Source organism: Berghia stephanieae, chromosome 10 (assembly GCF_034508935.2).
Source record: "Berghia stephanieae isolate SIO BIC M18660-M18661 chromosome 10, UCSD_Bste_1.3, whole genome shotgun sequence".
In the NCBI taxonomy this organism is placed as follows: domain Eukaryota; kingdom Metazoa; phylum Mollusca; class Gastropoda; order Nudibranchia; family Aeolidiidae; genus Berghia; species Berghia stephanieae.
The window spans coordinates 33632791-33646250 of NC_088369.1; the positions used below are offsets into that span (position 1 = coordinate 33632791).

Genomic DNA, 13460 nt, shown 5'->3' on the forward strand with positions numbered 1-13460 from the left:
CCGATTTATTTATATCAGGAATAAATGATATTACTTGTAATGTATGCAGCTATGTGGTCTAAGGGTATGACACTCGCCTTCGGACTGGAAGGTCCAGGGTTCGTCCCGCTTCGAGTGGTGCATAGCTGCTCATATTCGTCTATCTCTTTAGGGGATACAGTTGGATTGTACATTTCCCATGTAAAATGATAACAATAGAGTGAGGCTTTTGTATCACAATCTGTGCCAACATTAAGGCATTGTTGACATTTTATGCCATTATATGCCATTTATTTATTATTATTTTGCATTCTTAAAACTACTGCATGATATGCATGGCTTTCGGGTATAATACTGTTAAACCTTATATTTGACACTATATAGAAGTGGTTTATTATTATCATCATAGTTTTTATTATTAATTTTATTATCATCATCATCATCACCATTATCATCATCATCATCATCATCATCATCATCATCATCATCATCATCATCATCATCATCATCATCATCATCATCATCATTATTATTATTATCATCATCATCATCATTATTATAATCAATGTCATCTTTCATGTATAATAATCGTATGCTGTATGGATTTAATCAAGTTTTTTCTCTATTAATAAAACCACAGGATCAGTTACAGGTAAAAACAAACAGCTCGCATCAAATCACTGACATACAATTCCTGTTTTTTGTGTGAAAAATCTTCCGTTTTCACCCTGCAATATTCTAACATAGAATACAATCACGAAAGAGTTAGAGGAAAATAAATATCATGGGTTCTTATATTAACATTTCATGTTGCACCCTATTTAACCTTTCCATGGATATTGATTGGTCAATTATTATTTAACCTATCACAAAACATTTTTAGAGCCCTTTGTTTGGAAATATTGCATTTAGCACTACGCTCCTGTTTGGTGTGTGTTGGTTTAATTAGATTGAGAGATGATCAGTTATCATTATGTTGATATCAGTTTTAATCTGATTACAATAAACATTCACGCGTTTGTGTGTTCTTTACTCATTGATACTGTTTTACCAAAAAATAAATGGTACAGATATTTTACTTATTTACTTAGCCCTTGAACATGCATCCTATAAGCCAGGGACTCACATAATGCTTTCAATACTGATGATGCTAAGCCATGGAATTATTTAAAAAGATGTTCTGACGTGTCTGTGGTGCACTGGAGTTTATTTATGTTTTGTTGTTGTTGTTGTTGTACAGATCTTGGCTCCACAGAGGAGAACTGATTATAAGTTAGAATTGATATAGGCGAGGATTTGTTTTTGTTGTCAAATTGTTCTATTTTTCAGATGTTCTTTTAAAATTTGCTTTTCAAATGATTTTCACGTCGGTATCTGAGCCGGCTCGTTTGTCAACAACTTTTGATAAATTTATTAACCTCTAATTCAAGCTCAGCGTTGTCAATTTTCATTAGTGGTGGTGGGGATGTGTCAATTTCAAAAATGTAGATTTTATTCTTTGGATTTATCATTTATAGGCCCAGTCGGGTAGATTAATGGGAAATATGTCCTTTATTGCATCTGGTTAAGGCTACGGGAAAGAAAGGCTGCTACTTTGATATTTTTCTTCACACCTTTGTTAGCACCACCGCCTTTTCAATAAATGTTACTTTCCCTCCTGTGGCACGGCTATTGTTAGTGCAGCTTTTCTCTTTTTCTTTACGATATTATCATCTTTATAAGCTTCATTACTATCAATGCTAAATTACACCTGATTTAACAAGTGGCAGCGGCTTCTAATGGTGCTCACACTACTATGTTATGACGATCGACCCAATCATCAAATTCCGTACTCGTGCACCGTCGTAAACCCATCAGGAATCTTCGTCACAACTAGATTCTCTGCCGTTTCAGGTTCGTTACCACAATGGGTACGTGTTGGACAGGTGGCAAATCCCCACTGATGCAATGAGCGTGCTATTAAGCAGATTCTTATGGCTGTGCTTTGTTTATCAGCAATTTTAACTATTTATATCCACAAAATCTCGATAATATCCAGGCCATCACACTATTTGACCAGTTAACTCCCGTCATCTAGAAAGACACGTATTAAAAATTTGACCAGAAAACTCGTCATTCAAATATCGATCGATTTCTTGGTAAAAACTCTCAATCCTGGGAGCTCGTGAGGTCATTTAAATCGATTGATTTTTGAAGGACGAGTTTTCTGGCAAAAATTTTTAATACGTGTCTTTCCAGAGTACGGCAATTAACTGGTGAAGAGGCATAACAACGCTTAATAACAGACCATTATATTATATTTTAACGTTTGTCTAACCCTCTATTTTTGCATCTTAATTTACGTGTGGGATTTGTGTGGCATTATATTAATAATATTATGTTTGCTAACAGGAATTTTATTCACAACTATAAGGTCTTTCAATATTACTGCTCATATTATTGTCAATAAAAAAAAAATACAAAGCAAGCAAATAAATAAACTTTGTATGAAAGCTATCGTGCCAATCTGGTATCATGTGGAAAGAGCTAGACGGAGAGGGTTTAACCCTTTCCCTACCACCTATAGGAAAATCGTCACATTCGGTACGATGCAACAGACAATTTTCTCATTCTGATTTTTCTTTTATATCACAAAATTCAAAGAAATGCTTTGATTACAGCTATAAATACTAAACACTGTGTTGTAGAGCTCATTTTGCTGAACAACATTCTGTATAGAATGCACTTGCTACTTTTTTGTTTGCGTAAGAAACGTCTATTTTTGTGTTGGGTGGGTGTTAATTTTCGGGGAAATTCTAAAAACGGCTGGCAAGGAGAGAGTAAAATTAAAAATACTCAGAGTTAGGAAATTTCATTTTGTTTTTCTTTTGTTTGTTTGTTTGTTTGTTTGTTTTGGCTTTATAATAAGAAGTTTAAAAACCAAAACTCACTCTCCGTAATAATAGATAATTAATTTAACTCCAGTTTTAAAACACTCAAAACTAAGCATCAGACTCACTCTGACATGTTACCGTTTGGAGACGATTGGTCACTAATGATAATTGTAGATGAAGGCTGGCGTATAAAATCTGCAAGTGACGTCAACAATACATTTTGTATTCATACCCAGAAAGCAGACTCCGGCGCAATTCAAAATTTTAGATAAGTGAGTGGTAAAAAAATGGTATTGAATTTGGAGAGTGACAAGTCATTTCTTTACACCTGGTTCCAAAATCAAACTTGAAGGAGCACGAGTCTCAAAAACTAACCGACTGATTTCGATCTCGGGTGCAGTCAAGTTTTAAAAAAATAATGTTCTAACTTTCCTGTCCAGTCAACAATGAAAATTGTTAGCTATGTTAGATCTGGTGGAAACTGATTTGTAATTAACTAGCGTCCTTTAAAGAGGCTAGCAAGCAATTGCTAACTTCCTTTTAACTCTACAGAAACGGGGAAAAAATCCGGATCCATTATAGCTCTGCTGTATTCTGACAAAAACACATTTTTATAATTTTGGTCAGAATACTCGTCCTTCAAATATCGATCAAAGACTCTCAGAAATTGGACTTTTTCCAGAAAACGGGGGAGCTCAAAGTAACTATTTGTTATATTATACATGGTTGGAGAAAAGTGAGAACATTTTTTTGTACCTGACGACTCAAATTGAGAATTTTTTGACACTTTTAGGATCATCTTAATTCATGTATAATATTTGAAGTAAAATATTTCTGGTCAAAACGAAATAAGGTGTTTTGATAGAGTATTGTTGAGCATCCCTGTTTTAATTGTTAGTCAACACCAAATTCTCGTCAGACCGCGACATATCAACCAGATTAAGACATTTGAAAGACTTTTCTTTTGTTCTAATTGATTCCATTTTATGAAAATTAATGTCTATAGGGAATGAGATTAGCGGAAGAGTAGCGTACCTTGATTGGACGTCACCCATAGTCTGTGACGTCACCGGCGGAAAAGTTATAAGAGAGAGAACGTCATGTTGGTTGTGCGCATGCGTCTCTCGTCCTCGCAAATATCAAAGCAAATATTCTTTCATTTGTCCTTAATTGGTTGACCTGATGCAGGCTGACTTGAATCTGGTGTTGAATCAAATGGAAAAAATTCTTTATCTAATTGTGTTCAATCCTCTTCCAGTCCATTAGCTTCAAACATTCTGGTATTTTAGCATTCTGATATTTTACTTCAATGATCCTGATTTTAAAAATAATTTTCTCTCACCGACCTTGCAATGAGAATTTTTAAGATTAGAATTAGAGCACCACTGTGATTAATGTAAAAGAAGCCCCCCCCCCCCCCCCCCCCCCCCCACACACACACACACACGCACACCTTCAATTCACCTTCTTAAAACTGAAATGATTAGTAACCGTAAGCAGTAAGAGGCACTTCGGGAACAAAATCGAAACCACCCACCTTTTTGCATAGCTAAATTTTAGAGCTCGAAATCTAAAATTCTTATAGAGCAAGATTAAAGTCTGATTTTCCCATGAAAGTTCCGTGGATCCAAGAAATATCAATTCTGCCATTAGATGACAAAATACAATATGTTTTAAAATAATTTTGGCCAGGTAACTTTTACTTCAAACATCGATCTATTAAGATGATTCCAATTTGTCAAAAAGTCTCAATATGAGGTGTCTTTGAACTGTCAGGTTTAAGTCTTTTGACCGATTGAGGGTGATCTTAATGATCACAATTGGAAGTAAAAGTCTTCTGATCAAACTGAAAAGTTATGTGTTAATGTAAGCAGGATTTGTTAACGCCCAGGAGAGGGCTCCGCAGACAGTAAAAAGTGCATTTTTGTCTAGAGACAATAAGGCATAATATAGAATATTATGTAAATTGGAAATTGGTTTCTCAATGTAATACCAATTCCAAGAAACAATACAATCAATCAAACAAAATTTGATGGATAATCATAAAAAATTATTGTTGGCAAAATGAGAGAATTCCTGAATAGCATAACAAAACACTTTCACCCATGTGACTATTACTTTTACTTGATAGGCGTTTTAAGGTTAACTGCTTACATTAGCGATGTAGGCCATGCGTTTTGAAAGAAAATCAAGCGGTGTTGAGAGTGGTGAGTAACCCGGTGGATGAAGATGATTGCAAAAACCATGACCCCCCCCCTACATATGTACTTTGATAAAGCACTTTAAATATACGTCACTTGACTCAAAGATACAGGCATTGAAACACATTGGAACAGGGCACATAACAGTCACCTTTATTGTGCCACTGTTACTGATCTAATGGTTTTAATAAAAAAGGCTACATTACGATTATACTGTCATAAATAAACATAAACGGTGGTAAAATAAGTTTCATGAACATATTTACTTTTAAAATTTACTTACATTAGTACACTCTATAATATATACAATTCCTCCATGTTTTCTTACTTTATTCTACAGGAACATTACAAAGACAAAGCTGCCGCCGTCCAGGCCTTAGAAAAAGAAATCCACCATGCTGTGGAGAACAAACAGGAATTAAAGGCAAAAATCACAGCCTTGACCAATGCCCACCGAGAGATGGAGGCCAAACACAAACAAGACATGGAAATACAAATGCGCTACAACTCGGCCAACGACAGCGCCATCGAAAAAGCCAAAAACACAATCAGTAACCTCGAAACTCTTCTTCGATCTCTACATACTAAAATGGACGCAGAGCTAACAACAAATGAAAAAGATTTCCCAACAGACATTTACTCTGCTGTCACAGGTTCTAATTCAAATTCGTCCACCAACAAAACAAACGGTAAAGGCCCTGGTGGAGCAGATTCGTCCCTATATAAAAGTCAATTTGGTTTTGTGTTGGGCGACTTGGATAAATTGATAGCAAGGTATCAGCATTTACTCAGTATCAAAATCAAACACGATAGACTAATAGAAGAAAAAGAGTATATTCTCATTCATTTCGGCTTTCCGAAGAACGAAGAAGCAAAGCAAAAATCTGGAGGAATGTCCTTGGGAGCGGAACAAGAACCTAGTATGATAAGAGCGTACAAAGACTTTGCCGTTAGACAGGATGAAAATATGGACAAAATGAAAAAGCAGATAGAAAAATACGACGGTCTGCTGGAGGAAAACAAAGCAAAGTTGGAAGGTTTGGCGAAAGAAAAAGAAGACAAGTCCAAACGAATGACGCAAGGACTGAGCTCATGGCAAGGCGCTATCATGAACGTAATGAGAAAACAACTTCAGGATCTCAAAACAGATTCTCGAAAGAAAGAATCAATGATGGCAATGCAGGAAGAGGAAATGACGAAACTGAAACACAAAATCACAGAATTGGAAAATCGGCTCGCGTGTGCATCATTTTCCAATCCCGATTCCCTCTCCGTTATACAACCACGAGACATGGCCGATGGAAGACTGTCAGCCGTTTCTAATGACAGCGTAGAGCTCATTGTCTCTGACACACCGAAACCCACGAGAAATAAGAACTTACCCCCGTTGAAATCCTCTTCGAAGCCAGTCAACAAGGGTGGTCCTAGTAGTCCTAGGGGTACTGTGATGCGGTCATCAAAACCTCACGTTATACCCTCCAGAGTTCCACCAGAGGCTTCAAAGAATTACATAACATTTCCTATTGGTCCAATCACGACACAGTTAAAACCAGATGTACGCGGTCGACCAATGGGATCTGTTCTTGGGGATTTGAAAGCCATGAATAAACATCACAAACCGGGCATGGTAGAAAACCCAAAGTCTGCGTGGAAACAGAACGGAAGTGCATCGTTGATCAAATAATATTATTATGACCAAAATAGTCTGAAAAAAATGTTATTACCATATTATTGGTCAATAGATGTTGCTTTCGTCCGTGTTTACCAAACACGACACATTGGACTCGTCTTGATAACAAATTGAATTGAATAAATATACCATTCTCGCTCCATTATTCGATCTGTATGGAGGCAAGTAAGTAAGAGAAGTGGAGGGGAATCGCTGGGCGGGAAGGAATTGGTGAATTGTTATGTTGCGTTGGGTAATTGAAGAGAGAGAGAGAGAGAGAGAGAGAGAGAGAGAGAGAGAGAGAGAGAGCGAGTGAGAGAGAGTGGGTCAGAGAGAGAGAGGGGGGAGAGAGAACGAGAGAGAGGGGGAGAGAGAGAGAGGGGGGGGGGGAGAGAGAGAACGAGAGAGAGTGAGAGAGAGAGGGAGAGAGAGAACGAGAGAGAGAGAGAGAGCGAGAGAGAGAGAGAGAGAGAGAGAGAGGGGGAAGAGAGAACGAGAGAGAGAGTGAGAGAGAGGGAGAGAGAGAGAGTGAGAGAGAGAGAGAGAGAGGGGGGGGAGAGAGAGAACGAGAGAGAGAATGAGAGAGAGAGAGAACGATAGAGAGAGAGTGTGTGTGTGTGTGTATGTGTGTGTGTGTGAGAGAGAGAGAGGGAGAGAGGGAGAGAGAGAGAGAGAGAGACTATATTGGTTGATATAAAATAAGTGTCTCATGGAGTGTTATACTGTTGGGTCTTTCAAATTTAATTTACTTCCTATAATAGGGACTTGAAAGATATATCATTTCATTTACACCGACTCCTTCTCCATCCAATCGACTGTTTACTCAAATAGTAATATTTTGACTTTGAATGACTCATAGCATTCTATTTTTGCCAAAAGACAGACCGAAGGCATGACGTGATACGTCAATTATTTGTTTTTAAACTGACATTGTCAAAGCTACATTCCGTCCTTCCTGTGGTAAATACTTGTGTATCTTTTCTCGATACAAAAGAAAAACTGAAAGCTACAAAAGACATTAATGATATTGCTTTGCCATCGGCCCTAAGTGAAATTTAACGCTTAACACGTTGATGCCACAAATTATTTGGTTAACTTGATTTCATTACGCGTTACTATAATTTATTTATAAGAAGGGGTATAATAATGTTCAATCCGTAATATTCTCGCCATAATTTCCAATTTTCAGCATCTCTAGGTACGAAAGTCTAAAGATATGAGTTATGAAGTATCATGTTGCTTGTTATTAACTATAATGTCAAACCAAATAAAACGATTTATTGAAGGATTTTACGCTCTTTCCCCCATGTGCTTTTAACCTAAATAAAATATGTTATTTTTCTTCATGGAGTTAACATACGACAAGAAAGAGAAAGATGGGGTGGCAAAAAGATGACACATATTGATGTATGTCAACCCTGAATTCATATTATGCTCTTACCAGCACCCAAGAAAGGAGTACAAATACAAACAGATCAACAGTGGACTCGATTTGAACAATGCTTCAATGAGCGTTCTTTTTTTCTTTTACCTTCCCAATGTTTTCAAGACGGACGCACATGATTCCTTGCCGTATACAGTAGGATAGACAGTCAAATGTTTCCCTCACCAATAACTGGCAATTACAAACATAGTTTGCGACACGTTGAGGTCATTTCAGGGGCAGTGATTAGGAAGATGGTGGAATAGCGCCCCCCCCCCCCCCAAAAAAAAAAAAACAAAAAAAAAAACAAAAAAAAAAAACAAAAAACAAAAACAAAAAACAAAAAAACAAAAACAAACAAAACAAAAAACAAACAAACAAACAAAAAACAAAAACAAACCCAAAACCAAAAACAAAACACAAAACAAAAACAAACCTAAACATTATAATACTTATTATAAATAAATAGCCCTAAACTCTCGAATGAAAAACCATTCTACGGATAAATGCCGACTGATGAAATGAAGGACATGGAAACGTTCGTTTCGGCTTAAAAATACGTGAGTAAATTTATATATATGGAAGTTAACAACCTTCTCTTATGAAAATGTAAAACAAAAGGGCAGGAAGAGATTAGAGGAAAATCCAAGAGAAATCTATTATGGTGTGTAGTTTGTTTTTAAGGGTTTTACGGCGCTTGCAACATATTAAGGTCATATCAGAGCCAGTAAATAGGAAGAAAATGGGATAGTAAAAAGTTCAAGAATAACACTTTAAGCACCCAAGAAAAAGTAAGACAAAGGGGAATTGATTCAAATAAGAAACCGATGTAGATTCCAAGAGTACACTATCAGTGTACTTAGTTTGAGATCACCTAAAAGTCTCATCCAGACACCAGCTCAGGTCCCCACCAAGGAGGAATACACTCAAATTAATGTTTACAAATTATTATAAATAACACACAAAAAAAAAAAAATGTAGTACAATGCATAACAGAGAGATGATATACAAGACAAAAAAATATCATCAAAACTAACTATACATTTGACTGTTTCCCTCCCAGCCAGCTTTGTTTTGTTGTTTTTAATTTTAAGGGTTTTTCGGCGCTTGCAACACATTTAAGTCATATCAGCGCCAGTAAAATGGAAGAAAATTGGATTGTAAAAACTTTCTAGATGTACAATTAAAAGGACTTGAGGAAAAAGTAAGACAAAAGGGACAGTCTCAAATAAGGAATAGATTGTAGATTCCAAGAGCACACTATCAGTGTACTTAGTTTGAGATCACCTAAAAGTCTCACCCAGACACCAGCACAAGATTCCCACTAAGAGTAATCCATTCATATGTTAATTAAAAAAAAAATAACAGTACATAACAGAGAGATGATTTACAACAACAAAAAAAAAAACAAAAACCAACTCCCAAAACTATAACTATACATTCGACTCCCTCCCAGCCAAGGTCAGGACAAAACCAACTAATCTCATTCCAAGACAAAGACAGAAAGCATGTTGGAAAACAGATATAGGGGGATAGAAGACACAATAAGTGCCTCCCTGCCCACTATGGGAGGTGTTTGAAACCATTAAAAAAATTTTAAAAGAGGGAAAGAAGACACAATAAGTGACCTCCCTGCCCATTGTGGGGAGAATAAAACACACCCACTCCCCAAGTCATAGAAGAGGAATGAATCTGACAAAACATCTCAACCTGGAGATATGTTTTGGTGACCCTGACGCTGAAAATTGATTTTAGACTAAATAATAGTTTTGATTATCTCATATACCTACATTGAAGAGATTGATTGCAGTTTTTTTTTTTCAGCAATAGGGAATGAGATTAGCGGAAGAGTAGCGTCCCTTGATTGGACGTCACCTTACAGAGAGAACGTCAATTTGGTTTTGAAGTGTCTCAAGCCGCTTTCACCGGAAGCGAGGACTAGAGACGCATGCGCACAACCAACATGACGTTCTCTCTCTAATAACTTTCCGCCGGTGACGTCACAGACTATGGGTGACGTCCAATCAAGGGACGCTACTCTTCCGCTAATCTCATTCCCTATTAAAGCTTAAATTTTGTAATGTCTTCATTTGACTTTAAACTCAATTCTCTACATCTAGCTGGAGGCCTTGATAACTCAGTGGGAGCGCACATTTTTTTTTTTGCTCCTCCTTTTCCTAACAGCATGACAGGGTTGCTGTACTGTAGCTGTTAAAGCTTCAGAAATCGCATTGTGATAGATTGGCATCCTATCCAAAACGTATCAAGCATTTGCGACTTTCCGTTTAACAGTACAGAAACCAAGATACATTCTGGATCCAATAGCTTTATGGCTCTGAAGGACTATTTCTATATCTGGGCTATCACGACATAATACCTGAATAACAATGTGGGTAACAAATTAGGATATCACTTTCAAAATCTGTCTCAATATTATCATTCAGAAAACTGCAATTTTTTTGTCATTTATTTAGAGACTCAAATAGGAAAACACTCGTCTTTGTTTGTCTCAAAGAACAATATCCTCAGTGTTTTTAAAATTCAAATTTTCTAAGTAACAGAAGTTTGTTTTGTTTTTGTTTTTAAGGGTTTTACGGCGCTTGCAACACATTAAGGTCATATCAGCGCCAGTAAAAAGGAAGAAAATGGGATAGTAAAAAGTTCTAGAATTACAATTAAAGCACAAAAGAAAAGATAAGATAAAAGGGAATCGGTTCAAATAGGGAACAGAAGTAGATTCCAAGAGCACACCGTCAAAGTACTTAGTTTGAGATACCTAAAAGTCTCATCCTGAAACAAGCACAAAATCCAACAAAGAGGAATACACTCAAATGCTTACATTATACATTAAAATTAACAAACATAATAATACATAACAGAGAGATGATTTACAAGGAAAAAAAATATCATCTCCCAAAACAATAACTATGCATTTGACTGTTTCCCTCCCAGCTAGGACTCAGGCCAGGACCAGGACAAAACCAAGTAATCTCTTTCCAAGACACAGACAGAAAGCAAGTTGGAAAACAAATATAAGGGGATAGAAGACACAGCAAGTACCTCCCTGCCCACTATGGGAGGTCAGGATCCCCACCCAGTAAGTAACAGAAGGTCTAAGGTTCAATAACCAGTCCAGGCAGGCTGCTTTTTTTCTTGTAGTTGCTTTGTCTGGCAGTGTTCTATACAGACCTTTTCAGATGTTCATCAAATTTTCTAAGGTAATTCAAATGTTTCCTATATATTGTTTGAGAGTGTTAGTTACTTCGTTTGAGAGAGTTAGTTAATTCATATCCTATCTGTGTGTGACTTAGCAGGATTTGAAAGCCCTTCCTCAGACACGACTATGTTTGTTTTATTTGTTTTTTTTTAAGGGTTTTACGGCGCTTGCAACACATTTAGGTTATATCAGCGCCAGTAAAAAGGAAGAAAATGGGATAGTAAAAAGTTCTAGAACTACAAGTAAAGCACCCAAGAAAAAGTAAGACCTAGGGGAACTGGGAACAAATAGGGATCAGATGTAGATTCCAAGAGCATACCACCAATATACTTAGTTTGAGATCACCTAAAAGTCTCATCCGGACACAAGCACAAAATCCAACAAAGAGGAATACACTCAAATGCTTACATTATACATTCAAAAGAACAAATATAATAATTCATAACAGAGAGATGATTTACATGGAAAACAATATTATCTCCCAAAACAATAACTATGCATTTGACAGTTTCCCTCCCAGCCAGGACTCCGGCCAGGGCCAGGACAAAACCAAGTAATCTCATCCCAAGACAAAGACAGAAAGCATGTTGGAAAACACATACAAGGGGATAGAAGACACAGTGTGCACCTCCCTGCCCACCCAGACACGACTAAAAAAGTCAGACTTGATGAAATGTGGAAAAAGTACCAACAATTGTTTATTCTATAAACCAGAAGGCAACAAACATCAATAAGCATCATCAGTGTCTCTCAATTAAAAGAAAAAAAAATAACAACAAAAAAGCATAAATCATTAGTCGATGATACAAAACATATTTATATATACAGAACCACTTTTATATTTACAGAAAAAACAACAAATGATATACACACTAGTATATTTGTACAAGAAGATTGTCTTTGACCTACAAAGAGCACATTTTAAAGATGACGCACGTGAACAAAACAATAATTGGGTTCATTGTTTTCCATTGACAACGCTGGGAAAAACTATCAAATTGTATATTACTAATTCAATAGAAAGGAATGAAAGACAACACCCCCACCACTCAACCTAAAAAAACAAAAAAAAAACCAAAGAAAAACCCACCAAAACAACCATCATTTAGTTGAAGACCATGGGACTAAAACAAGAGGACGGCGCATTCCCAATGTACATATCAGCACCGCAATACATTTGAAATAGTAAAAAACTCTCAAGCTGCCTTCATATCAAGATAAAATTTACATATGTAGAAGAAATGAAGAAAAAAATTGTTAACATGTAATACAGACTGAGGGTGATAATGACAAGAAGAACAAGTGCGGCTATGTGGTCATGTATGACTCTTGCTTTCGAATCGGAAGGCCCTGATTTCGAGCCTCGCTCGGCGCATAGTTGAGAAAAAGGCTCTTTACTCACATTCTCTCACCGTACTCAGGTGTAACATGAGCACCTGGCTGTTAATAGCGTTCTCTGTCCGAAAAAAAAATGTAATATCGCCTAACAAGCGTCATTTCCCGTCCTAAATGTTATGTATTGCTGTTGGCCAGGGACCCATTGTAAAGCGCTTTGAGCACGTTTAGTGGATATTGTGCTATATAAAAGCTCATTGTTTTTTTTAACAAGAAGAATAACAATAACAATGGAAGAAAAAAGTACAGCAACAAGAATAATATTGATATTATTAATTCTATTATCAATCGTAGTAATAATAAGGCATACAACTAACTAAATTGTATGTATGTATGTGCGTTTGTGATCGTGTGTGATTTCTTTATCGATGTGCCCAATTTTTTTTATGAAACATGATGATCATAATTGTAATTGCAGGAAGCAACAAACAAAATACTGTATTTTACTTTTTCAAACAAAAACAAAAAACTAACATACAAACAAACTACCTACCAATCATCCAAATCTGTTTTTATCCAAGAAGTAGTAATTTTCATCCAATGGATAAACGTTTATTTTTTTGTCATCGAATTTAAATTTTAAAAAACAAAAAAAAAAAAACAAAACAAAAAAACCCCAAACACTCCCCCCCCCCTATTTGATTGCAAATCAGATAGTTAAATTCAACATGCAATATTTCAACAAAAAGTTTATTTCACCTTT

At 36.3% G+C, this 13460-nt stretch overlaps 2 protein-coding genes across 4 annotated transcripts in view; both read left to right on the plus strand.

The window, feature by feature from the left end:
• Nucleotides 1-8010, plus strand: part of LOC144981009 (uncharacterized) — a 96145-nt gene extending 88135 nt beyond the window's left edge. The window contains exon 6 of one of the 2 annotated variants that reach the window (XM_078929070.1): nucleotides 5394-7012. In XM_078929070.1, coding sequence (XP_078785196.1) covers nucleotides 5394-6737 — 1344 coding nt within the window. In that variant the 3' untranslated portion in view covers nucleotides 6738-7012. Of the gene's footprint in view, nucleotides 1-5393 lie in introns of both variants that reach the window. The other variant, XM_078929069.1, reaches the window with a different exon arrangement.
• LOC144981017 (dnaJ homolog subfamily C member 3-like) overlaps nucleotides 1-13460 on the plus strand; it is a 516589-nt gene that overhangs the window by 123076 nt on the left and 380053 nt on the right. The window lies entirely within an intron of this gene.